The 27,972-nt window shown below is 42.9% G+C and overlaps 2 protein-coding genes across 3 annotated transcripts in view; both read left to right on the forward strand.

Annotated features, from left to right (window-relative positions):
- Nucleotides 1-23,609, forward strand: part of LOC117518341 (zinc finger protein 513-like) — a 31,727-nt gene extending 8,118 nt beyond the window's left edge. Inside the window, exons 2-5 of one of the 2 annotated variants that reach the window (XM_034179450.1) lie at nt 19,488-19,598; nt 20,478-20,972; nt 21,739-21,926; nt 22,583-23,609. In XM_034179450.1, coding sequence (XP_034035341.1) covers nt 19,488-19,598; nt 20,478-20,972; nt 21,739-21,926; nt 22,583-23,164 — 1,376 coding nt within the window. In that variant the 3' untranslated portion in view covers nt 23,165-23,609. The remainder of the gene's footprint in view (nt 1-19,487; nt 19,599-20,477; nt 20,973-21,738; nt 21,927-22,582) is intronic. The other variant, XM_034179458.1, reaches the window with a different exon arrangement.
- Nucleotides 23,610-26,932: 3,323 nt separating this feature from the next.
- The window catches only part of plaat1l (phospholipase A and acyltransferase 1-like), a 9,611-nt gene continuing 8,571 nt past the window's right edge, over nt 26,933-27,972 (forward strand). Inside the window, exon 1 of the mRNA XM_034181151.1 lies at nt 26,933-26,941. Within this exon, the coding sequence (XP_034037042.1) occupies nt 26,933-26,941 (9 nt within the window). The remainder of the gene's footprint in view (nt 26,942-27,972) is intronic.

The raw sequence follows: 27,972 nt of genomic DNA on the forward strand, positions 1-27,972 counted from the left end.
GAAGGCTTTTCAGGGAACTTTTAGGACAACCTGATAATATGAATTACAATAGTCCAGCCTAGAGGAAATAAATGCATGAATTAGTTTTTCAGCATCACTCTGAGACAAGACCTTTCTAATTTTAGAGATATTGCACAAATGCAAAAAAACAGTCCTACATATTTGTTTAATATGCGCATTGAAGGACATATCCTGATCAAAAATGACTCCAAGATTTCTCACAGTATTACTAGAGGTCAGGGTAATGCCATCCAGAGTAAGGATCTGGTTAGACACCATGTTTCTAAGATTTGTGGGGCCAAGTACAATAACTTCAGCTTTATCTGAGTTTAAAAGCAGGAAATTAGAGGTCATCCATGTCTTTATGTCTGTAAGACAATCGTGCAGTTTAGCTAATTGGTGTGTGTCCTCTGGCTTCATGGATAGATAAAGCTGGGTATCATCTGTGTAACAATGAAAATTTAAGCAATGCTGTCTAATAATACTGTCTAAGGGAAGCATGTATAAAGTGAATAAAATTGGTCCTAGCACAGAACCTTGTGGAACTCCATAATTAACCTTAGTCTGTGAAGAAGATTCCCCATTTACATGAACAAATTGTAATCTATTATATAAATATGATTCAAACCACCACAGCGCAGTGCCTTTAATACCTATGGCATGCTCTAATCTCTGTAATAAAATTTTATGGTCAACAGTATCAAAAGCAGCACTGAGGTCTAACAGAACAAGCACAGAGATGAGCCCACTGTCTGAGGCCATAAGAAGATCATTTGTAACCTTCACTAATGCTGTTTCTGTACTATGATGAAATCTAAACCCTGACTGAAACTCTTCAAATAGACCATTCCTCTGCCGATGATCAGTTAGCTGTTTTACAACTACCCTTTCAAGAATCTTTGAGAGAAAAGGAAGGTTGGAGATTGGCCTATAATTAGCTAAGATAGCTGGGTCAAGTGATGGCTTTTTAAGTAATGTGTTGTGTGTTGGGGGGTGTGGCTGGACATTTTGGTGTTCTTTTCTTTTCTTTGCTCTCCAGGTGGTATGAAAACTGATTTGTCTGTGGAGAAGGTGCTGGCGGAGGAGTCCTTCACCCTCATCAACATTATGTGCAGCACCTGTGGATGGTGCTCACATGCAACCTTGAGGACGTTAAGCTGAAGCAGATAATTAGATGGCGTTCTGCATTTAAGGCATGTGTGATTCAAGCAGAATTGCCGGGAACTAGACCTTGTGATGTTCGTTTGTGAGACGCTGAGGACTGCGCCTGGGTTTGACACATTGTGCCTGTGAAGCAGGAAGGGTGAGGGACACATGCTGTCAGCACACATCAGAGGTGATTAATTGTTTAACTACTTGTTGATAGTAACTTGGTATTTTGTTACGCAGTATATTTCAATTGTGATGAGAATTGTGCAGCTCGCTTGTCACTGCTGTGGCGTGCGGACAACTGATCCTCCACCTTTTGTGAGAAGCTGCTCATTTACATAAAGCTTAAATACAGACCTGAATGTGTTGCTGATAGTGTGTGCCTTTTGAAGGATATTGCCTGTAACTGCTGACTTACCTCACCTCTTCTATCCTTCGCAGAGAGTCGGTTTGTCGTGTCCACCTGGGGGGTGTTTGGCGGTAAAGTGAGTCCAGAAGCGCCGGGCTTCGATCCTTTTAGGCGCTGGAGAGCGTGCCAGCCTTCACTCCACCAGACTGACGCATCTTTTGTTTATACACCTTGTTTTGCACTAGAGGGTGAAGTAATAAATTGTTTTGTTATTGGAACCGCTTTCTGGTTATTTTAGCGCTGGGTTCCGTCAGACGCAGGTCCGCTCCTCAACCCGCGTCGACACATAACAGTAGTTCCCGGCCATTCCATAATGGACCCAGCAGCAGAGGCGTTTCCTTTCGCCGAAAAAGTTCAAGAACACTTGGAGAAAATATGGGAGCAATTACAGTATCTTGCAAACCAAATTAAACAAACAGACGCCCGTGTTACGGAGCTTGCAGCGCAAGCCGTTCCGCTTCCTGCTGCTCCAGCTGCGGCACCATCGATACCGGTGCAGATAACTCCGTCACCCAGAGATTCGGCGTCCGAACCGATTATTTGTCATCCGGAGCCTTATGCGGGAGACGTTGAAGCCTGTGCTTCGTTTTTGATGCAATGTTCTCTGGTTTTTGCTTAGCGACCGGCTTCCTTCTCTTCTGATGGGAGCCGTGTTTCATATGTGACAAATTTGCTCCAAGGTGACGCCTTAGCTTGGGTCACAGCGTTGTGGAGTAACAACTCGCCATTGTTAGGATCCTTTAAGGATTTCTCCTGGGAGTTCCGACTGGTTTTTGACCATCCGGTGAAAACGAATACCGTTGCCCAACGGTTGCTGAATCTCAGGCAGGGGAGGCGGAGTGCGGCGGAGTATTCCGTGGACTTGCGGATTTTTTCTGCTCAGTCAGGTTGGAACACCGCAGCTTTACGAGGAGTGTTTGTAGATGGGTTAAATGAGTCATTAAAAGACGAGCTGGCAGTCCATGACGAGCCAAACGATTTAGATGAGCTAATATCATTGGTGATTCGTCTAGATGATCGGATGAAGGAGCGTGGACGCGAGAGAGGGCGGCCATCAGAGCGGGTTTTTTTTGTCTCGGGGCTTTCCCAGACACAGATCTGGGCCGCCTCTTCTTCGCCCCACTGAGGCTCCTCCGACGGGACCTCTGGCTCCTCTTGCAGACGAGCCCATGCAGCTCGGACGAGCAGAGACCACTGTATTGCCCCGACATATAAGCGTCAAGAAAAATAATGGTGACGTATCTCCAGGTGTTCTGGGACAGGCGAAATAACACACACACACACACAAAAAAAACTTGTAGGGGTTAATGTGTTTTTTTTTTTTTTTAATAGGGGTTATAATTTGTTTGGGGAGTCAGAGGCGTGTCTGGTGGAGTGAACGTTAGGCGGTTAGAAGCCCGTCTGGGCTCACTTGATCGTTATTTTTTATGTGTATTTAGGTATTTTCTGTTTGGGTTTTGGGGTCGTTTTGTTTTGTTGTTTTTTATTTCCCTACATCCCTAACCCCAACCTCACTTGCCCCAAGACCGTTCGTCTTGTGGGTTGTGGGGTGGTGCAGGTTGGTCACGCTGAGCGTTCTCAGAAGACCTCTGCACCTAGGGGGGGGTTGTTAGGGGCGTTTTTCTTGGTTTGGTTAGGGCCATAACATAATGGTTTAATTACTGCCACCTTAAAAGTCTGTGGTACATAGCCAACTAATAAAGATAGATTGATCATATTTAAGATCGAAGCATTAATTAATGGTAGGGCTTCCTTGAGCAGCCTGGTAGGAATGGGGTCTAATAGACATGTTGATGGTTTGGAGGAAGTAACGAATGAAAATAACTCAGACAGAACAATCGGAGAGAAAGAGTCTAACCAAATACCGGCATCACTGAAAGCAGCCAAAGATAACGATATGTCTTTGGGATGGTTCTGAGTAATTTTTTCTCTAATAGTTAAAATTTTATTAGCAAAGAAAGTCATGAAGTCATTACTAGTTAAAGTTAAAGGAATACTCGGCTCAATAGAGCTCTGACTCTTTGTCAGCCTGGCTACAGTGCTGAAAAGAAACCTGGGGTTGTTATTATTTTCTTCAATAAGTGATGAGTAGTAAGATGTCCTAGCTTTATGGAGGGCTTTTTTTATAGAGCAACAGACTCTTTTTCCAGGCTAAGTGAAGTTCTTCTAAATTAGTGAGATGCCATTTCCTCTCCAACTTATGGGTTATCTGCTTTAAGCTGCGAGTTTGTGAGTTATACCACGGAGTCAGGCACTTCTGATTTAAGGCTCTCTTTTTCAGAGGAGCTACAGCATCCAAAGTTGTCCTCAATGAGGATGTAAAACTATTGATGAGATAATCTGTCTCACTCACAGAGTTTAGGTAGCTACTCTGCACTGTGTTGGTATATGGCATTGGAGAACATAAAGAAGGAATTATATCCTTAAACCTAGTTACAGCGCTTTCTGAAAGACTTCTACTGTAATGAAACTTATTCCCCACTGCTGGGTAGTCCATCAGAGTAAATGTAAATGTTATTAAGAAATGATCAGACAGAAGGGGGTTTTCAGGGAATACTGTTAAGTCTTCAATTTCCATACCATAAGTCAGAACAAGATCTAAAGTATGATTAAAGTGGTGGGTGGATTCATTTACATTTTCAGCAAAGCCACTCAAGTCTAATAATAGATTAAATGCAGTGTTGAGGCTGTCATTCTCAGCATCTGTGTGGATGTTAAAATTGCCCACTATAATGATCTTATCTGAGCTAAACACTAAGTCAGACAAAAGGTCCGAAAATTCACAGAGAAACTCACAGTAACGACCAGGTGGATGATAGATAACAACAAATAAAACTGGTTTTTGAGACTTCCAATTTGGATGGACAAGACTAAGAGTCAAGCTTTCAAATGAATTAAAGCTCTGTCTGGGTTTTTGATTAATTAATTAGCTGGAGTGGAAGATTGCTGCTAATCCTCCGCCTCGGCCCGTGCTACGGGCGTTCTGGCAGTTAGTGTGACTCGGGGGTGTTGACTCATTTAAACTAACATATTCATCCTGCTGTAACCAGGTTTCTGTAAGGCAGAATAAATCAATATGTTGATCAATTATTATATCATTTACTAACAGGGACTTAGAAGAGAGAGACCTAATGTTTAATAGACCACATTTAACTGTTTTAGTCTGTGGTGCAGTTGAAGGTGCTATATTATTTTTTCTTTTTGAATTTTTATGCTTAAATAGATTTTTACTGGTTGTTGCTGGTCTGGGAGCAGGCACCGTCTCTACGGGGATGGGGTAATGAGGGGATGGCAGGGGGAGAGAAGCTGCAGAGAGGTGTGTAAGACTACAACTCTGCTTCCTGGTCCCAACCCTGGATAGTCACAGTTTGGAGGATTTAAGAAAATTGGCCAGATTTCTAGAAATGAGAGCTGCTCCATCCAAAGTGGGATGGATGCCGTCTCTCCTAACAAGACCAGGTTTTCCCCAGAAGCTTTGCCAATTATCTATGAAGCCCACCTCATTTTTTGGACACCACTCAGACAGACAGCAATTCAAGGAGAACATGCGGCTAAACATGTCACTCCTGGTCCGATTGGGGAGGGGCCCAGAGAAAACTGCAGAGTCCGACATTGTTTTTGCAAAGTTACACACCGATTCAATGTTAATTTTAGTGACCTCCGATTGGCGTAACCGGGTGTCATTACTGCCAACGTGAATTACAATCTTACCAAATTTACGCTTAGCCTTAGCCAGCAGTTTAAAATTTCCTTCAGTGTCGCCTGCTCTGGCCCCCGGAAGACAATTGATTATGGTTGCTGGTGTCGCTAACTTCACATTTCTCAAAAAAGAGTCACCAATAACCAGAGTTTGTTCCTTGGCGGGTGTGTCGCCGAGTGGGGAAAAACGGTTAGAGATGTGAATGGGTTGGTGGTATACACGGGGCTTCTGTTTAGTACTACGCTTCCTCCTCACAGTCACCCAGTCGGCCTACTTTCCCGGCTGCTCGGGATCTGCTGGAGGGGAACTAACGGTGGCTAAGCTACCTTGGTCCGCACCGACTACAGGGACCTGGCTAGCTGTAGGATTTTCCACGGTGCAGAGCCAAGTCTCCAGTTCGCCCAGCCTGGCCTCCAAAGCTACGAATAAGCTACACTTATTACAAGTACCATTACTGCTAAAGGAGGCCGAGGAATAACTAAACATTTCACACCCAGAGCAGAAAAGTGCAGGAGAGACAGGAGAAGCTGCCATGCTAAACCGACTAAGAGCTAGTAGCTGCGCTAAGCTAGCGGATTCCTAAAAACACACAAAGTGAATAATGTGTAAATAATTTAGAACAACGTTAGAACGTTATCAAAACAACTTGATAACGATTTTATCATATACCTATAAATGATAAATGTTGTATGGTTTTCTGAAGGGTGTAAAAAGCCATATTCATTGGTAAAACAACTTGATAACAATTTTATCATATACAGTGGTCCCTTGTTTATCACGGGAGTTACGTTCTAAAAATAACCCACGATAGGCGAAATCCACGAAGTAGTCAGCGTTATTTTTACAATTATTATAGATGTTTTAAGGCTGTAAAACCCCTCACTACACACTTTATACACTTTTCTCAAACAGGCATTAACATTTTCTCACTTTTCTCTCCTGTGTAAACACTCAAAGTTCAAACCTTAGTAGAAAAAAAATACAATGTTTTCCTATAAATAATTATGATGGCTTTTAGAACTAACAAATTTAATTTTAACGATCAACCTACGAGGTTGGACATGTAAGAAATTATTAATAGTGACTCACCAGTATTTCACAGTTCCTCTGACCTCGCCTCTTTGTCGTGGCGCCGCTCTGCTGTCCGGATTGGCTGATTACTCGGGTGGTATGAAAAATATTACCCATCCGCGAAAAGGGTGTATTGCTATTTATTCTTTAGTGTTTTATCCAATCATATTGCCGTATCATTTATAGGTATATGATAATATATTATATATAAGACAGAACGACAACCATTTCTGCAGCAATCCACCAATCAGGCCTCTATGGTAGAGTGGCCAGTCTTTGTCTGGAGTTTGAGAAAAGGCACCTGAAGGACTCTCAGACCAGGAGAAACAAAATTCTCTGGTCTGATGAGACAAAGATTGAACTCTTTGGCATCATGTTTGGAGGAAACCAGGCACCATCCCTACAGTGAAGCATGGTGGTGGCAGCATCATGCTGTGGATGACATGCACTTGAGGTGATGTGGCACAGAAGGTTGTGGGACCCAAATGCAAAAACTCACAGACAGTGGAGTTTAAATTGAAAGCCTTTATCGGTCAAAACAAGCTGGGATTCGGTACACAGTTAGACAGTCAAGGATGCAGAAGTACAGGTAGTCGGCAGGCAAAGGCGTCATCAAAAAGGCAGGCTCTGATCTTATACACAGGCAGATAAAGTACGTGGGCAGTAGCAAAACGAGGTCACAAAACAGCTGGGTCAGTACACGGCAAGACAAGGCAGAGCTATGAAAAAGGCTGGTACGAGGATTGTGAAAATCAACGAACTGGCTAGGCTCGGGTGAAAACAGAGGGCTTAAATAACCACGGTGGAAATGAGGAAAGTGAGAACAGGTGTGGCGGAAGAATTGGGAAGGGGGTGTGGCAAACAGAAGAAACAGGAAAGTTCAGGTGGGCATGACTAAGTGCAAAAGTACTGAACAGCAAAAACCAAAAGATAATCCTGATGAAGAAAAAACAGAACAAAATACAGAGATAAGTGCAGTGAGACAGAGACAAAAGAAAACAGAGAGAGAAAAAAACGACTGAACAACATAACATACTAATGGAAAGAAATGATCAAAAACTACTAAATGTTAAGTTGAACAGACCAGCCAGAAAATAAGACTAAGACAAAACTAGAAAGGAACTGTCTATGGCTAAAGGATAAAAACTAACAAGAACAAAATGTCAAAACAAACTATAGACTAAATAGAAAACAAACCCAGACTACAGAATAACAGATAATGCCAAAAAATGACTGAACAGAAAAATAAGTGACAAACTGAAAACAAAACCAGAGACAAAGGTATACTTCACAGAAAAAGCCAGACTAAAGCATAACATAAGAAATAAAATAAACAGAACCAAACTAAGACTGAAGTGACTAAGGTAACAATAAATGAAAACAGTATCGCAAAACAGCTACTAAGACAAAACTACAAAATAAATGAATGATGAACAGAAAACCAATGAAAACACTAGAAGCACTCAGAGAGTGCAAACCTCCGCCAAGTCCATGGGGTCACTGACGCCATAACATCTACACGCTGTGGAATCATTGAACCTAAAAAAGTCTAACAATGATGTTTAGTAAAAACAGTTTCATCTGCTGTGACTGGATAGCTTGTATCCGTAGCACTCGGCATCACAGTTTATTGCAACTTGCACTTTTCCCAGAAGCTACTGTCATCTGAGCACTGATATTGATATTGCATGTGCTTATAGACAAAAACAAATAAGAGACAAAATTCAATTTATTATTCAACTAAACTGAAAATATATGAATTTTTTAACATTTATGAAACACTTCTCTAAACAAGGCCATAGGGTCACTGACCCTAAAGAGATTCCCTCCTTGGCACAGTGATCTATTTCTTTTTTGTCTCTTTCTCTAAAATTGTATATAATAATCATTAGATTATTAATATATAAACAAAAATACATTTAAGAAATATTACAATTTAAAAACAAATGCACTCGAACGTGATGACAGCTGCAACTGCTTAATGCTAACTTTTAACATTGAAAATGCCATAGACATGCTAACGCGTTAGCACCGGGATCCGGATCCGGATCACCACTAAAATTTAATCACTTGTTCCTCTTGTAATTTCAAATCAGTACAGATTCAGCTACAATTTGGTGTTAGTTGTGCATCTCTAGCTTCATTTTTAGAATTCTGTTAATTCCAGAATAGAATTTAAAATTCTTCTTCTTACTTATAAGGTTTTGAATAATCAGGTCCCATCTTATCTTAGGGACCTCATAGTACCATATCACCCCAATAGAGCGCTTCGCTCTCAGACTGCAGGCTTACTTGTAGTTCCTAGGGTTTGTAAGAGTAGAATGGGAGGCAGAGCCTTCAGCTTTCAGGCTCCTCTCCTGTGGAACCAGCTCCCAATTCAGATCAGGGAGACAGACACCCTCTCTACTTTTAAGATTAGGCTTAAAACTTTCCTTTTTGCTAAAGCTTATAGTTAGGGCTGGATCAGGTGACCCTGAACCATCCCTTAGTTATGCTGCTATAGACTTAGACTGCTGGGGGGTTCCCATGATGCACTGTTTCTTTCTCTTTTTGCTCTGTATGCACCACTCTGCATTTAATCATTAGTGATCGATCTCTGCTCCCCTCCACAGCATGTCTTTTTCCTGGTTCTCTCCCTCAGCCCCAACCAGTCCCAGCAGAAGACTGCCCCTCCCTGAGCCTGGTTCTGCTGGAGGTTTCTTCCTGTTAAAAGGGAGTTTTTCCTTCCCACTGTAGCCAAGTGCTTGCTCACAGGGGGTCGTTTTGACCGTTGGGGTTTTACATAATTATTGTATGGCTTTGCCTTACAATATAAAGCGCCTTGGGGCAACTGTTTGTTGTGATTTGGCGCTATATAAATAAAATTGATTTGATTTGATTTGTCACCTCACACTGACACATTTTCTATTTTCCCTATATTTTTTCATATTCTGGATCACCAGATCCAGAATCCAGATCCGATCATCACCAAACTTTGTTGTTTGATAGAACATTTGTCTATGTTACACCCTAATTTTTTTTCAAGCCTTTCTGCCTTGTTTTTGTGGAATTAGAAACTAGAATGTCAAAATTCCCCCTATCCCGCAATGGTGAAGAATCCTTTAAAATCCGGATCGTGATCCAGATCACCACTAAAATTTAATCACTTGTTCCTCTTGTCATTTCCAACCACTCCACAAAATGTCATCAAAATCTGTTCAAAACTTTTTGACTCATCCTGCTGACAAACAGACAGACAGACAGACAAACAAACAAACCCGACCGAAAACATAACCTCCTTGGTGGAGGTAATGAACATGGCGAGAATACAAATACAGGTGTACAGAACAAGAAAACAGAGATCAATGAAAACTCATGACAGGAAGCTCATCAAGGGCAGGATCATGACAGCAGGGATGTTTTTCAGCAGCAGGAACTGGGAGACTAGTCAGGATTGAGGGAAAGATGAATGCAGCAATGTACAGAGACATCCTGGATGAAAACCTGCTCCAGAGCGCTCTTGACCTCAGACTGGGGCGACGGTTCATCTTTCAGCAGGACAATGACCCTAAACACACAGCCAAGATATCAAAGGAGTGTCTTCAGGACAACTCTGTGAATGTCCTTGAGTGGACCAGCCAGAGCCCAGACCTGAATCCAACTGAACATCTCTGGAGAGATCTGAAAATGTCTGTGCACCGACCCTCCCCATCCAACCTGATGGAGCTTGAGAGGTGCTGCAAAGAGGAATGGACCAAACTGCCCAAAGATAGGTGCACCAAGCTTGTGGCATCATATTCAAGAAGACTTGAGGCTGTAACTGCTGCCAAAGGTGCATCAACAAAGTATTGAGCAAAGGCTGTGAATACTTATGTATGGGTGATTTCTTAGTTTTTTTTATTTTTAATAAATTTGCAAAAATTTCAAAAAGGTTTTTTCATGTTATCATTATGGGGTGTTGTGTGTAGAATTTTGAGGACTCCATTTTGGAATAAGGCTGTAACATAAAGTGGTAAAAGTGAAGCGCTGTGAATACTTTCCGGATGCACTGCATTCTTTTTTTCTTATCCAAAACATTTTTAAATCTGTCAATCAAATGATTTCCTTATTTATATGGGTAGGTAAAACTCCAAGAGTACGTAAATCATTATTCCAAAAATGTTGGCTCAGTGGAGGTCTGTCTTTACCTAATTTAATATTCATCACTTATTATCTCACTTACCTTCAACCGCTTTTCTGGGTTCGGGTCACCGGGGGAACAGCTCCGGCAGGGGACCCCAGACTTCCCTTTCCATGCCACATTGACCACCTCTGACTGGGGGATCCCGAGGTGTTCCCAGGCCAGTGTGGAGATATAATCTCTCCACCTAGTCCTGGGCCTTCCCCGGGGTCTCCTCCCAGATGGACGTGCCTGGAACACCTCCCTAGGGAGGCGCCCAGGAGACATCCTTACCAGATGCCCGAACCACCTCAGCTGGCTCCTTTCAACGAGAAGAAGCAGTGACTCTACTCTGAGCTCCCCACGGATGACTGAACTTCTCACCCTGTCTCTAAGGGAGACACCAGCCACCGTCCCAGGGAAGCCCATTTCAGCCGCTTGTACCTGCGATCTAGTTCTTTTGATCATGACCCAACCCTCATGACCAAAGGTGAGAGTAGGAATGAAGATTGACCAGTAGATTGGGAGCTTCGCCTTTTGGCTCAGCTCCCTTTTTGTCACAACAGTATGGTAGAGCTAATGCAACACTGCCCCTGCTGCACCAATTCTCCGGCCAATCTCACGCTCCATCGTCCCCTCACTCGTGAACAAGACCCCGAGGTCCTTGAACTCCTTCACTTGGGGCAAGGCCGTATTCCCTACCCGGAGTAGGCAATCTATCGGTTTCCTGCTGAGAACCATGGCCTCAGATTTAGAGGTGCTGATCCTCATCCCAGTCGCTTCACACTCGGCTGCGAACCAGTCCAGTGAGTGTTGGAGGTCACAGGCCAATGAAGCCAACCGGACCACATCATCTGCAAAAAGCAGTGATGAGACCCTGAGCCCACCAAACCGGAAACCCTCCTCCCCCCGACTACGCCTCGATATCCCGAACACAGCTCCTGCTTTGTGAGTACAGAGATTGGATGGCCCTGAGAAGGGACCCCCTCACCCCATACTCCTGCAGCACCTCCCACAGTATCTCCCGGGTACCCGATCATACACCTTCTCCAAGTCCACAAAACACATGTAGACTGGGTGGGCAAAGGCAGCATCTACATCTGGAGTTGGTCCCCGGGCGCCAAACTGTGGCTGCCCACTGCCCCTAGTGGTTGGAATATGTCTAACTGTAATTAGGATGGTTAAATGTAGAGGACAAGTTTCGTTGTATGTATGTATATATGTATGTATATATGTGCAATGACAATAAAGTTTCTATTCTGTTCTATTATTTATTTATTGTTAAAAGCTCCTGTTACCAGTGATGCCGGTAACGCGTTACTAGTAACGCGTTACTCTAATCTAACCACTTTTTTTGTAACGAGTAATCTAACGCGTTAATCTTTCCAAATGAGTAATCAGATTAAAGTTACTTCTCCATGTCACTGTGCGTTACTATTATTTTTACATTGTGGGTCGATAGCAGCATTAAACTTGGTCTGTGGGCAGGAGGTCGGGGTTCGACTGAACTGCCCACTTTAAGCGAGCTGTGACCTTTTCATCCGCGTTTTTTTTGCAGCTGCTCGACTCGTCCTCACCTCTTAAAGCGCGGTGATCAGCACACCTACACTGAGCTTTACAAATACATTTTTATGCTTTATTTTTCTCCTTTAGAATTCTGAGCTGAGCCGCTCCGTATCTGCTCGTTAAAAACAGCTGATCCTCCGCGACGCGTCAACAACTAACACTATTTTCCACTCAAATGCACCTAAACTCTCTTTCTGAGGACCACATGATGTGAAAACGCAATAAAACTTTCTTACCTGTAAATCTGGTCATGTTTTCTGCATAAATAAATGTTATCCATTCTTTGTGCTCAAACGCCAAAGCAGGGGCGAATCCAGATAGAATGGGGGCGTGGGGCAGGGATGTGCCCCCCTCACAACACCCCTAGATTAAAGGTCCAGTTTTGAAGCCGTTTTTTACTACAACTACTAATACTACTTAAAATAATAATTTCGACAAGTAAAATATTTAGAGACAATTTAAATGTTAAAAAAAATGCTAGAATGAATTTAATAGTTACATTTATAAACAATGTAGGTTTGAAATTGCAAGTTTTACTGTTACAGTGCTGTCAACAGTTAAATATGAGGTCAAGAAAGAGGTCTTTATTTTACTTTTTATAAAACAAGTATTTATTTTCAATGAAGTCAAGAAAGGGTGACTATAAAGTGAGTTTTGGCAAAACAAGCATCATTATGTTGAGGTGGCAGAGGGTTGTTGTCGGCAGCTGGGAAAAGTAACTAAAAAAGTAACTAGTAATCTAACTTAGTTACTTTTACAATTGAGTAATCAGTAAAGTATCTAAGTTACTTTTTCAAGGAGTAATCAGTAATCAGTAATTGGATTACTTTTTCAAAGTAACTGTGGCAACACTGCCTGTTACATTTGATATCAGTTAGAAGCTCAGTTGTGTTTGTCTACTTCTCTCCCTGCCTTATTATTTTCATCTTTCCCTGTGTCCCCGTCTCAGTACACAGATAATCCTTTTGTACTTGCCTCTATTAAAATATGGTAACAATTTCATTGTCACTTCAATTGTGTTTCTGCTTCTGCTCTTGGCCCTTTATGTAATAATCACCTCTTTCCCCCTTCCTTCTTAGACACTGCATTTTATCTATGGGATAAGAAGGGCAAATGTTTCTGTGATCTTTTTTAGGATAATACCTTTCTTAATTTTACTGATGTGGCAAATGGTAAATGGACTGCATTTATATAGTGCTTTTCCATCTGCATCAGACGCTCAAAGTGCTTTACAATAATGTCTCACATTCACCCCAATGTCAGGGTGCTGCCATACAAGGCGCTCACTACACACCGGGAGCAATAGAGGATTAAAGGCCTTGCCCAAGGGCCCTTAGTGATTTTCCAGTCAGGCGGGGATTTGAACCCATGATCTTCTGGAGTCAAGCCCAACACCTTAACCACTAGACCATCACCTCCCTCCAAGTGGCCTTACCTAGTGTCATTTATTTGGGGGTGGGGGGGGTGGGGGGGAAATTAGACATTGCACATCTACTATTTTTCCAGAGTTCCCCTCTCAGCCCCTTAATCATCCTTGGGAGGACCTCTTTGAACTTGTGGCCCATAAGAAAGCTCTTATGTTGTGGATATATATAATCTTGTTATTTCAATGGACAGTCATCCAGTCAATAAAAGTATCTGTAATTGGGAACAAGAGTTGGGCTTGAAGTTCAGGGAAGATTTCTGGGATAAGGCAGTTGACGGAATGTGTACGTCATCATCTTTCCTTTATTCAGTTTAAAGTAGTCCACAGGCTGCACTTATCAAAGTCCAAATTATCCAAAATTGATCCCAATGTTTCTGATCCGTGTGATAGATGTAACTCCTCCCCCTGTGATTTAAGTCATATGTTTTTTTCTTTGCCCCAAACTTCAGTCATATTGGATTTTGATGTTATCTCTCACACTCTTGGCATCAGGCTGGACTCTTGTCTGCTGATCTCTGTTTATAGAGTTCCTGGAGTCCACACTGTGTCCCTCACTAGCTCATAGGTGGATGTAATTGCCGTTACTTCATTGCCAGCGTGACACAGAACATAATTGCCCTGGCAGCCTTCACGTCCTCCATCTATTTCTTTAAAGTTGAAAGATCTCATTTTTTCTTCAAACTTGAACAAATCAAGTTCAGGCTCAGAGGGTTGATGGGATTCTGAAAGGGGCAATCTTGTATCATTTATCTTGGATGACTGAAAACCTTTGGACCTGATTGAGCTGATCGTCGTGTGTGTGTGTGTATTTATTTATTGTTATTTCATAGGGCCTGTGGTTATTATTTTGGGATTACATGTTCATGAATGTTCAGGTTGTCATTTGTTTCAATAAATATTTAAGAAAAAGACAAAGATTTTTGTCCCGTCTTTGACTCCTTTTCTGTTTCCTTCACTCCCCTCCTGCTCTTCCTCCTCCACACATATCTCATCCTCACTGGTTTCCTTTCCCTGTTTTCCTTTTTTCCTTCCTCCTGTCCAGACCGCCCTCCGAGCTGCTTTGTGTTCTATGGGCTCAGTATTATAGTAAAAGTATTTGCAAATGTGTATTTCAACCTGTGTGTGTGTGTGTGTGTGTGTGTGTGTGTGTGTGTGTGTGTGTGTGTGTGTGTGTGTGTGTGTGTGTGTGTGTGTGTGTGTGTGTGTGTGTGTGTGTGTGTGTGTGTGTGTAAAACCAGATTCACAAATGTGTAAATAAAATCTGTAGTGGTTAAGCACGTCATTAACCAAGTCCTGTTGGGGGGGGGTATCTATTTTTCACCGTAATGTCAATAAGACCTCTGTAATCAATACAAGGTCAAGCAGGGGATGAGGAAGGTCGAATTAACCAGCAGTGAGCGAGTCGTGGATGTACTCTTCCATGGCTTGTCGTCCAGGTCCTGAAAGGGGGTACAGGTTGCCCCTTGGGGGCGTGGTTCTACTGCACAGTCACAAGGACGAACCACTGTGGCTAAATCATGACAACGCATGGGGACATCAGTTAGATCAGGATTGGGAGGTGTCAGAGACTCCTCAGGTTGGGCTCGGCATGTATGGAGTCATGTTGGCCCCCAAGACAGGATCTGCGCAGTGGTCCACTCAGTATTTGGGTTATGTTTCTTTAAGTAAGGTTGCCCCAAAATAACTGGATGTTACATTTTGCCAAAAATGTGGAAACTCAGGGACTCTGTGTGTCCATCTGTAAATTCTGCTGCACTGACAGAGAGCAGAGAGAGACGCTCCCTCAGGCACTGCCATCCACGGCGTTCACTTCTAGGGGGCGTGGCAAAGGGAGTAGCTTAAGGTTCATCTTCCTCCAGAAGAATTTCTGTTGCCTTGGGAAGGTTGGCTGCCTCCTTATCTTTATTACTCCAGTACACAAGGACAGACAGACTCACATATGGACAAAGACTGAAACATGCTCCACTTTCCCTTCTACCTCCCCTCCTGTCCCCCGTCACACACTCCATCCCAGCCACCACTCACGCCACCCGTTTCCCCTCTGGGGGCTGTGCGGTTCTTGCTGCAGCAGATCCCCGTTCCCCCCAAGCTAGCGGCGGCGCGACTCCAGTTGCAGCGGCTACCACACACTCACTTCGCCTCAATTTGGAAAACGGACTATTTCAAGTTTAGTGCACATAAACAGTGTCAAATGTATATGTGTTGTCTTAATTCTGATGTGTGCCATTATTCGGTAAACAAGTAATAACTGTGGATTAATTGCTGTTTGTCGGTGGAAATGTGAGTGTGGATGTAATCTCGATGTTGTTGCACTTGTAATGACAATGACAATAAATCTCATCCATCCATCCATTAGCATCAGAACCAGAGTCAATGGATACAGAAACAGTCTCGGAGGCCCCTTCAAAGGAGATTGTGGCTTTAACTCTGTTGAGTTCACCTTCGGTGTTAACTGTGATTCACCCCCACGGAAGTCACCCAAAGTGACCAGGAACCATGTTACCCGAGCTGGCCACAATAAAAATGCTGCCCCTCATGTAGATGGTGCTGACATTCCCCTACAGACAGACGGGTTCATAGGTTCCTCTGTTGTGCCTTGGGGGTGGTGTCTGTGCTGACGTTCTGACTCCTTGATGTCGGTGATCCTTGATCGTGGAAGCGGCCCACCTCCTGGTGTCATTCTGATGGCCTTCTGTCCGCTCTAATGGCCGGAGGTGTAACAGAGTCCAAATCCTCATGCAGCTCCACAGCTGCGAGTTATTGAAGTTACTGATTCCGGAAGATCAAATCTTTCAATATCTTTCCAACTTTGCTTAACTCCCAGCCATGCACTTTTCACTCTGGGTGCCCCATGTGCTTCCTCCCTGGAGGAATTTCATTCATCCAGGAAGACCTTAGGGGAAAAGCCACACTTTGTGTGCGATCACAGCGCGCCGTTGGCAGTTACAAATTGGCCGATATTTGATTATGACTCTGGAATTCTCACGCTTGTCTTTACTGAGGGATCGGAAGCCGTGGGACTGCATAAAGACGTTTTGGTTGTGTATGTCCAGTACGTGGTTCTGAAGCAGGGGTCAATTTAACACCTTATGCGATATCGTAATTACAAGATCAGGTAAGGTGTTAAATTTTTTATTTTTATTTTTTGATCCAGTGAATGCAGTGTGCTTCCATAGGATATAGTAGTATATGTGTTAAAATGTTCTTCTTATTATTTTATTCTTGTGTTTATTTAAAATTAAAAGACATAAATGTTACTTGCCCATTGGTCGATAGAAGATCCATCCATGTTCCTGGTCTTTGAAACACAGAAAAAAAGATGCTCTCAAAGCCGAACCGATGGATGTTTTATGGTTCGCTGTGCCCACCACTGGCTGCACGCAGTTGTGGATTGGCAGGAGTAAAGAAAAGTTCACGTGTAAGAACACAACCAATCTAGTGGCTCGATTTTTACAGACACATGGTTACACACATACAGATTTTTTTTTTAATGTATTTGTGGATCTGGTTACACACACACAGCTCAAAATACACATTTGCAAATACTTTTGCTACAATAATGGCCCATAGAAAAAAGAAGCAGTATTTTGTGTCGTGTGCTGTTTTAAAAACTGTGGCGTCTGCAGCATCGACTCTGATTCATGTTCTCAAATTCAGTTGTTCTTTAAATGTCATTTCACAAAACTCATCAATCTTGTACATGTTTGTCTCTTCATGAGACACAAAGAAAGAAAACCTAACCTGTTATCCCTTAAATAAATAGAAAATAGCTGTTATTCCACAGAAACTTTGCTTCTGTGATCAAGACAATGATATTTTGAAATTTGTCTGTTTTCAAGAATATTCTCGATTCACCTTCACTACTACTGAGTAGTCTTCTAGAATATTCTTTAACTGATAGAACTGTCCAGAATCTTCTAGAAGTTTCCAGAATTATCTAGAAATTTCAAGAAACTTTTAGAACTTTCTAGAACGTTAAAAAAAATAAAATCAAAGTTTGTGCTGAATGTAGTCATTTTTCCATAGACTTTAGACATAAGCAGTTAAAATATAACACTTAGAAGCCAGGAACAAAAATTGTGTTACATAGTGTTATCAGTTAATCTGTGGATTTTTTTGGATTAATCCATAAAGTGAATGAATGAATGAATTTATTTGGCACACAGACTCAACAATAACAAAAAACTGATACACAAGACCATTCCACAGTGACGTGTGACCAAAGGGGGTGAGCAGAAGCAAAGCTTATAAACGCCCATCCCTTATATATACATACATACATACTCATTACCAACCCCCAGAGCGAGCACACAGGCGACAGTGGTAAGAAAAACTCCCTCTGATGTATTGAGGAAGAAACCTCAAGCAGACCAGACTCCAAGGGGTGACCCTCTGCTTGGGCCATGATACAGACACATTTAACAACACAAACTCAAATCCCATCATCATAAACATATCAAGTGAACACCATATTTTTATATAAATATTTAAATTGTATATAAATATATAAATATTTACTGTTTATTTAGAACATGTGACACAAGGTAACTGAAGAGTGAAAAAGACACGACACACCCAATATAATTAGACAAATAAAAACAAGACAAATAAATAAATAATTAACACTATGTATCCAACATAGTGAAGCATCAGCTTATTTATCCCAACCCTTTCTCCCCCACTACCAATGATTACATATGCCCCAAATATGTATATACACATCTGCACACACACACATATATATATATATATATATATACACACACATACCTACATACATATGCAATGCGTGTGATTTTATACTACATATTTACAAGATAGAAAAACAAAGTGTACACAACTAAACAATGATCAATAAAGCACCCCAACCCTCAACACCCTTCCTCCTCCTTATAGCTAGAAAAAACCATGTACCTATACCGCTGCTTAAACTGGTTCATACTTGGACATTGCTTGAACTCCACCCTCAGTCTGTTCCACATCCTCACTCCACAAACAGAAATACAAAAACCTTTTAACGTTGTACGTGCCCACTGATGTTTTAAGTTAAACTCCCCCCTCAGATTATAATCCCCTACTCTATTAAAGAACATGTTTTTAATATTTCCAGGAAGTAAATTGTTTACTGCTTTATACACGATTTGTACTGATTGAAAATGAACCAGATCAGTAAATTTAAAAATTTTTGATTTTAAGAATAGTGAATTTGTGTGGTCTCTATAACCAGTATTATGAATTATTCTTATAGCTCTTTTCTGCAGTATGAATAATGGTTGTGTTGTACATTTATAATTATTGCCCCAGACCTCTGCACAGTAGTGTAAATATGGGGAGATCAGTGAGCAATAGAGAATGTGGAGTGAGTTGTGGCTGAAGATGACACCAGCAAGTGTTTTATTTTGTCCACAACCCAAAAATATTCAGTTTACTTTAGTTTTTAAAAATCACATTTAAGAAGCTGAACCTAGAGAATTTGAATACGTTAAATCAAAACAATTAATCGATTGCTGAAACAGTTGGTGATGAATTTAATAAGGGATTAATCATTGCAGCTCTGCACCCGTGTGCTTGCTCATGGGCCGGTCCAGACCTTGGTCCTGTGTCCTTTAAGATAACTTGTGTTGTAGTTTGTTGTATTAAGTGTGAGAAAGACCCAGAACCCAGAATCATATCAGTCTAAAAGTATTTTTACATTTATTGAACGTTAGCTAATAAAACCAGCTGAACCACTTCTGACATGTTTTGAATATTGTGACATTTCTGTGCAGCCCAAAAGGGGATTTCACAAAACCTAGACAGCAGATGAAGCCGGGGTTTCCTAGTATGCTACCATGGTGACATGTTCTGTGCAGCTCGCCTGCTCCATACCCGGTGAACAGCTCGGCGTGATGAACTTTTCTGATCTGTAGACGTGCAGATTGACTGAGGAAAATAAAACGTGTCACTGTTTTCTGAAGATGACTTTGTGTTTAATGTATGAAACCACTGTTGTCTCATTTGGATCCTGTAACGGGGTTTGTGTGTGCAGTGGGTTCGGAGCTCCGCGCCATGGCTGCTGAGCCGGGCTGCCTGGTTTTAGACTCTGACTTCCTGCTGGACTTTGGAGACTCTGACATCATGGGTCTGGACAGAGATGCTGGTCAGTTAAGTCTCTTTCCATCTGTGCCAACAGCTTTTCTTAAACAGTTTTCTCTCCAGGAATGAACCCAGCACCTGAAGAATCCACCTTCCCAGCAATCCTCTCTTGTAAAGGGAGACGCCCCTCTGGACACAGGCTTAGATCTGAGTATCTGCTCTTTGTCTTTTGTTTCTTGTCATTGATTTAAGGCCCATGTCCATACAGCTTTCTTCCCCCTCTCTTTTTTTTTCCTGAGCGCCAGTGTCTTTCTTTATCTCTCTCTTGGTTTAAATGAAGAGATTGTGTGCAGCCACCTAGAGAAAAAGCACTTGTGTCTTCTGTTTTTGAAGAACACTCTACTTTTTTTTGTGGCTGTTCTGAGCGCTTTAAGTTGAAACTCTTTGAACTATTCAGAAAGGTGCTGTGTCATCACTGTAGCACCTTTTCAAGCAACCAATCAGATGGTGCAAAACTTGTCACTCTAACAGGAGTAATTTGATTTTGCTGTCTCTATCAACAGTCAGCTGATTTTGTCACACAAAATTTATGGCAATAGAGACAAATAAAAATCCTCATCTGTGATGACAGATTGGACAGGCGTGATGTTCCAGCTGAGGGTGAGCGCTTTTATCACCAGATGCATTATAAGATAGTTGTAGGCTGTTTGTTGTCATAGAAAGAAATACCACAAATGGCAGGTTTTCTTGTTAATGTGCTGCGATGAGGTGCTTCTATTTTTCTCTGAAGAGAAGTCAGTTTCTGCGGCGTAAGATCAATAAAATCTTTTCTGCCAGGTACAAACAAACTATATGGACACAGAACCTTAGAGGTGATGATGCAACAACAGCTAAAGAGCTTTTAGCTGGATTAACTATTTTGTCTTTTTTGGTTTTATTGAAGGAGTGGACCTGGGGGCGGAGCTTTGCCTGTCATGTGAAGGCCTCCAATCAAAGCAGCAGCCAGCTTCAGATGATTCCTCGCTACTGGGTGGGTTGAACAAAACCATCAATAGCGACTCCAGCAGCAAGAGCAGAAATGTAAATACGGCAGACGAAGGAGGCAAAGTCTCTGAGAAGATGTTTTCCTGCTCACTGTGCTCCTTCGCTTCCCGTTACTCCAACCACCTGAAACGCCACAGGAGCATCCACGACGGAGAGAAACCGTACCGCTGTTACATCTGCCCCTACGCCTCAGCCCAGTTGGTCAACTTACAGCGCCACGCCCGCACCCACACTGGAGAGAAACCGTACGGCTGTCACCAGTGCACCTATGCCTGCAGTTCCCTCAGCAACCTGCGGCGGCACCAGCGCATGCACTCGCAGGCAAAACCGCCGCAGCAGAAGAAAGAAAAGAGACGAGCAAGAAGGAAAACGACAGATGGTGAAACTGAAGAAGGTAAAAGCTGAAGGTGACGTAAATAAATGTAAAAGCTGGAGCGGCACTCGGCTCTCTCACAGCCAGCTTCTAGTTTTCACTCTGCTCCTGCTGCCATAAACCTGCAGTCGAACTCGCCACCGTGCCCATGAGCAAAGCTTTGGGTGACCTGAAAAATGACCCCTCCAATGCCACTGGATGGATTCTTCCAGGATGAAGATGTGGCTGTTCAGGAGCTCCTCACAAACCAAAAACCATCAGGAGGGAAACTTGCTGTCCCACGTGGGACTTGGTTCTAGTGGCCCTGAGTGACCCTGAAGGTCGCTGCACTCGTTCTTCTGCTGTCTCCTGCTTCTCCTCGTTCTTTAACTCCCTCTGGATTAAAGCGTCACCTGAACGCTGAGATATGAACATTCAAACACGTGACTGTCTCGTGCGAACAAACACTGTTTCTGGTTTTTAATCTTCAGGGAGAAAAAAGGTTTTAACTTTCAAATGACAGAGCAGAAAAGCAGAAGCGACGAGTCAAAAGTGAAAATGTTTTCTTCAGAAAGAGGAAGCGACATCCTCTGTGGCTGATTTCAGATCGACCTGAAGCTGAACTGAAACCGTCAGCTGCTGAGACGAAGTCACTGAGTGCTGCTCCAGTTTAACCTCAGAGGACAGTTTGGGGTCGTGTCCCATCCTTCTGGTCTTTGGACAGTAAATTAAAAGAATGTGAGATGATTTTTTTTTGTTTTTTCAGTTTACAGCATTCTCACAGTTTTCTGTCTTCGTCCTCTTCCAGTGGTCACCCTACAGGTGTCCCAGGACTCAGGCTTCCTGCGGACTCTGGGGGGCGCCCTCGGCTCCCCCTCAGCCCTGCTCCCTGCCCTCCTCTTCCCTCTGTGCTGCCAGCTGTGTGGCCTGACCTTAGAGGACGCTGACCTGGACGTGGACAAAGTGGACAGCCAGGGGGACAGTGATGGAGGACAGGTACGGGGTGTTTTTTGGGGTTAGGGTGTGTGTGTGGGGGGGGGGGGGCTTTAATCTCTGTTACTGTAATCTGTAGTGGCACTGAGCATGAGACACCCTAGGACAGAACTCTGTGCCTGACCCTTGACCTTTACAAATTACAAAATTTGCCTGGGGGGTGGGGGTCATCATGTCACGTCTCAATATATCAGGAACACGTCCCATGGCGGTGTTTATGTCCTAACCTGGGTACAAACTGAAGCACAGCCTCAGAAACAGAGGTGGGCGGGGCTTACAGAGGACTGCAGATCCAGGACGCTTTTAAGATCAGCTGATTTGTTTTGGTTGCTGTCCTGATGGTCAAACACCATCCATGAGCTGGTTTCAGTCCGAGTCCCATCCAGTTTGATCCTCACTGAGTCTGGTTTCTTCAGTGTGCTTTGTTTCTATGGCAACCAGTGGTTTTATTAAAAATCTAAATTCAGTTCAGTAAAATCAGTGATCACAGATTTGGAAGATTCCAGACCTTGGTTTCAGATCCACGAGGTCTCTGAGGACGACCAAGTCATCAGACATGGGTTTGTTCCCAAAACCTCCCGGCACTTCTGCTTTCTGTTGGAAATGAGCTGAAATGGGTTTTTGTGTTAAAATGTTCACGTCTTCTTTCTGTGCGTCAGATTTGTCGTCGCTGCTCCTGGGAGCTGTTAACCAAAGACGAAGCCACACCCCCACAGAGCCCAGTGACATCACAGGGATCTAGGACAGGTCAACGGGGCACTAAGATCTGTTACTGCCACGCCCACTTGACCCACCACGCCCACATCCACTCTGAGGAGAAACCACACCGCTGCCCCCGCTGCCCCTACACATCCTCCCACCTCAACAACCTCAAGCGACACCTGCGGGTGCACACGGGCGAGAAGCCGTACTGCTGCCCTGTCTGCAGCTACGCCTGCGGGAACCTGGCCAACCTGCGGCGCCATGAGCGCATCCACTCGGGCGCCAAACCTTTCCTGTGCAGCGTCTGCAGCTACTCATGCAACCAAAGCATGAACCTGAAAAGACACATGCTGCGGCACACGGGGGAGAAACCGTACGCCTGCACCGAGTGCGGCTACACCACGGGCCACTGGGACAACTACAAACGCCACCAGAGGAAACGCGGACACAACACAGGCAGCTGGGACAGACACGCCCACGCCGCCGCCCTCCGCTGGACCGAAGAGCCTCAGGACCGCCACAGACCGGACACCACGTAGGGACGGTGGGAACCTTCATCTGGATTACTGCAGTGAAACAGGGGGCAGGAAAATATTCTGCAAAAAAAAGAAAAAACACAAAATCTGATGGATGATGAGTTCAAAGCTCTTTGAGGTGGAAATAAAATACTCATATTTTAATAGTTAGTTTTTAAAATTAAACTGAAGCAAAGAATCAGAATGGAAGGTGGTACGTAGCACAGCCGCCAGGTCGTCCACTGATGATTAAAAAACCAAAATGTTTTCTTACTCCGCCCCTTTTTATGTGGATCCACTTCATAGTTTCTGCTTCTGACGTCACAAAGTTCATTCATTTAGACCTGCCTATTCCAGTCAAGGGTCACAGGGGGTGGAGCCTATCTCAGCAGTCAGAGGTCGTGAGGCGGGTTCACCCTGGACAGGACGCCAGTCTGTCATAGGGTCACATACAGACAAACACAGTCACACCTACGGACAATTTAAAGTTTCCAGTCCATCTAACCTGCGTGTCTTTGGATGTGGGAGAACACGCAAACACGGGGAGAACACGCAAACACGGGGAGAACACGCAAACACGGGGAGAACACGCAAACACGGGGAGAACACGCAAACACGGGGAGAACACGCAAACACGGGGAGAACACGCAAAAAGGACACAGGTGGGACTCAAACCCATGGCCTTCTTGCTGTGAGGCAACAGTGCTAACCACTAAGCCAACATGCCGGCAGCACCAAGTTTGATTTAATAAAAAAAAAGAAGTTAATTACTTTTAAAAACAAAACAATTTTTTTTTCACCCATTTTCAGCCAAAAATTTGTTTTATTTAAATGAGTAAAAAATATTACTTCAGTGAATTATTATTATTATTATTATTAAGAATGGATGGATTTGTGTGATTAAAAATGAGAATCTGAGTTTCCGCTGTTTAAAGTTACAAATTATTCTAACAGAGTTACAACAACAACAAAAAACTTGGTGAAACATTTGGTTAAATATTAACAATCAGAAAATGTTTGTTTTCAAACTTTTCTTTCACGCTCCCTATTATTTAGAAGCCATGATTTAATATCTATTTTTAATGTTATGTCACTGAAATAAGTTTCTCCAAAGGGGTTGAACGATCGAGGAATTATCAACAATATTTGAAACATATTTATGTGAATGTATATTAATTACACTGTTATAACATGTGAATCAGGATCCAAACTGAATCCCACTTGTATGGATTTGACAGGATGCGACTGACTGACCGACTGCTTTCATCGAGAACAGCGGACTGGTTTTTCAAAAACGGATGATGACCAAGTTATGTTTTCCCCTTAGTCAATAAATATTGATTGAGATTGATTTTTTTTTTTTTATTCATTTAACAGTAATAATGAATAGCATCCTTGGTGGAGGTAATATAAATGTCCACATTAGAGTTAACATTAAACTGAGTTGTTGGGCTGAATGACTGCGGTGCTGCACTGACTGTACCTGGCCTGCAGGGGGCATTAATACCATGTTTGGAGGAACAGAAACAGTTTTTATTGTTTCGTGTTTGATGAGTGACTCAATTTATCGTCGTATTTTTTTCTTTTTTTCCTCCTGGTCGTCTGAACTCGTCTCGGGTTCAGGTGTTTGTTTTAAAGGGGTCTTTTCGTATTTTCTACAAACATTTTGGGTTCTGACCTCATCTTTGCAGAAATAAGATCTGGGCGGAGCCACCTGTCAGGAGAAGGTTGTGTTTTTTAAGTAAGTGATAGGGATGTTTTTGGATCAGAGCAGCCTGCTGGATCCGGCGGTTTCTGATGGGATCTGAACCCGTGTGGGACTTAAAGTGTTGCCGCTCTGGTCCTTGATCTGGTTTATGTTCTGGTCCCGGTGAGTACGTCTACCAGGTTTCCTTCCAGTAAAGATGTTCGTTTGGGTTCACCAGCATCTTCTTTCACATCTCTTTTTATGAAACAGCTGGTTGATCCGCCTGGAGGCGGAGCCTCAGAGCCACTGGCGCGTCTCCACAAACACAAATGTGTAGCTAACGGACCACGGCGGTTCAGTGAAGCCGCCTGTTTTTGATTCACCTCAGCACACAGCAGGCATTTGATGCCCACGCAGCGGTCACGTGTATCACAACAGTGCTCCTTTGACCTCCTGCTGACCTGCCGTGACCTCCACGTGTGTCAGCGTCCAGCCAATCAAACACAAACATCAACGATTCTCTGCCTGTGGCTGACCACGCCCACTTCTAAAGCCCAGGACTCTCCGGGCTGTGGGCGTGTCTCAGAGCGCAGACTGCCACAGTGGGCGTGTCTCAGGCTCAGCGGGTGTTCAGGGATGAAGTTCAGTAACACGTCACACAAATCTAAAACGAGATGTTTCAGGACTAATTTTTGTCTTATTAGACGTGTCTGTGTGCACAGAGACAAAGGATTGTGGGAGTTTGAGGATATGAACATGTTTAAGTGTAAACATTAGACAATAATGCTGCACAGCACAACCCCTTTATTTAATAAAAATCACTGCTGTTAACCAATAAAGAGAAAGCAGCAAAATGCACCGTTTAAATTCACCTTTTTTAGAGCAGATCTGCTGTCATGTGAAGTTTATGTATAAACACACACACACACTGAATTTAATGTGTTTATGTTTGTAAGTAAACAGCATTTTTTTGCATCATCAGAATATTTAGTAAAATGTACAAAGTTACTAAACAAAATAAAGAAGTACAATAAATCATCACGTTTACAGCCTTAGACCACTCAGGATGACCACATGAACATTTAAATGGATTATTAAGAAATTCAAACACTGTCCTGAAGGAGATGGTTCTCAAAAACTCAGTGACCCTGCAAGAAGAACACAAGTGAGGGAAGCCACCAAGACATGTTCTAGGCTTCTGTGGCTGTGATTGGAGGAGCTGTGGATGGTGTGAGTCAGTCACACAACTTCATGAAGTTTCAAATCCAGTGACCGGAGCCAGAGGAGAGACTCCAGCCTGGATTTGGTCAACACGGTGCAAAATGAAGCCAAAGTACAAAGTGTCAGAACCAAGGGAGAGAGTTTTCAACTTCATTTTGACCAGTTTTCTGATTATAGAACATTGCTGATGTTTTTGCAGGAGAATGAAGGTCCAAGTCTTTAGTCTTCCTGGTGCTTCCTGTCCTGCTGTCTGAGACTTGGACTCTACCAGTGTCCCAAGGTGAGGACTGGATGTCTTTGGTCCCAGGTCTCTGTGGAGGATCTTTGCGTCCTGCTGGAATGACTTTGTGTCCAGTGAACGGTTACTTGGTGAGACTCAGATGAGAAGGATCACTGACACTGTGAGGGAACATCAGACACCACATTTAGTCCATGTGGTGCCTCAGAGACTGCAGAAGAACAAAGACACGCCCACATTTCACCTGGCTCCAGCAGGTGGATGGCTACTTTGAAGAAGGGGCAATGCACTGGTTGTCTGTCTGGGTGGCTGCCATCCAGGACCCAAGTGGTTGTGTGATGTGGATGCAGTGAAGTGCAACAGGGGCTTATGTTTCCAGACTTGACTTAAAATTTAAGGGTGCTCATCATTCTGATCATGACCGTGAGCTGTCTGTGAGATTTTAAAAGCTTTGATGATGCTTGAAGGATTTCAAAAGCTTTGATGTTTGTAGGATTTTTAATACCTTTGAGTTTCTTTCACTCACACGGCGGGCTGGTTCGTGGCGGTGCGTGGGGACGGGCTGAAGCTCGGTGAACTGTGACCGCGGCGCTTGTTCCTGTGTGAGTCTGAGTTGAAGCCACCAGTTGACTGAACGCGTGCAGACATGGGCCTGGTGAGTACTCAGCTCCTTTCTTCAGCTTTAAAAACAACATTTATCACCTCTATCAGGACAGAAATATAAAAAAAAAAAAAAAAAAATTAAAACTGCAACGACAGAAAAATTCTCAGAAAAAAAATCTGCATGTGACAAAATGTTTTGTTTATGTTGTTTCATGAACTGTAAGGTTGAAGCTTTAACACTCAGTTAAAGCTGTTCAGAACATTACCATTACCTGTTCAGGACGAGACACCAACTTTACTCAATACTGGTTTTGTTATATTTAGAAATGGCCAAGCCCCGCCCCTTTATCTAAATCCACTAAACTTTAACTAAATGTTTTTGACCAGAGTGAAGTTGGTTACTAGTTACTTATTCGGCAGATATTCGCAATTTCAGCCTGTAGATTTCCTAAATTATGCATCTCTGTGGTTCCGTTGGATGTCATTTATACCAAAAATTAACAAAATGTTGAATAAGTGTCTGAATAAGTAACTGGTAACTGAATGTCTGGACAGATATTCAGACAGATATTCGCAATTTCAGCCCGATTTACAGTTGTAATCCAATTTTTTCAGTCAAAACCTACATTAATCATCTCCTTGGATGAAAACAGCCATTCTGACCAAAAAATAAACAGTTTTTTTCAGCTGAATAAGTGCCTGGACTGGACAGATATTCAGACAGATATTCATCATTTCAGGCTGACTTCCTATGTTATGCATCTCTGTAGATTTACTGGAAGTCATTCATACCAAAAATAAAAATGAAAAGATAAACTGCCAAATAAGTAACTAGTAACCGGTAACCAACTTCACTCTGGTATGTTTTTGTGGCATCGATGCAACAGTTTTGCTGAGTGACTTAAAAATGATCTTGTTAGTTTGAGTCACTGAACACAAACCTGACAGTAAACATCATTTTGTCTATTTGCTTATTTGTCTGTTTGACTCCTTCACTTCTCACAGAAGTTTTTTTTTTCCACTTTCTTTTTATTGTTATTTATGGACCAATGACACCAGATCAGATTCCTTGTATGTGAGAAC

This window comes from Thalassophryne amazonica, chromosome 1 (genome assembly GCF_902500255.1).
Source record: "Thalassophryne amazonica chromosome 1, fThaAma1.1, whole genome shotgun sequence".
In the NCBI taxonomy this organism is placed as follows: Eukaryota; Metazoa; Chordata; class Actinopteri; order Batrachoidiformes; family Batrachoididae; genus Thalassophryne; species Thalassophryne amazonica.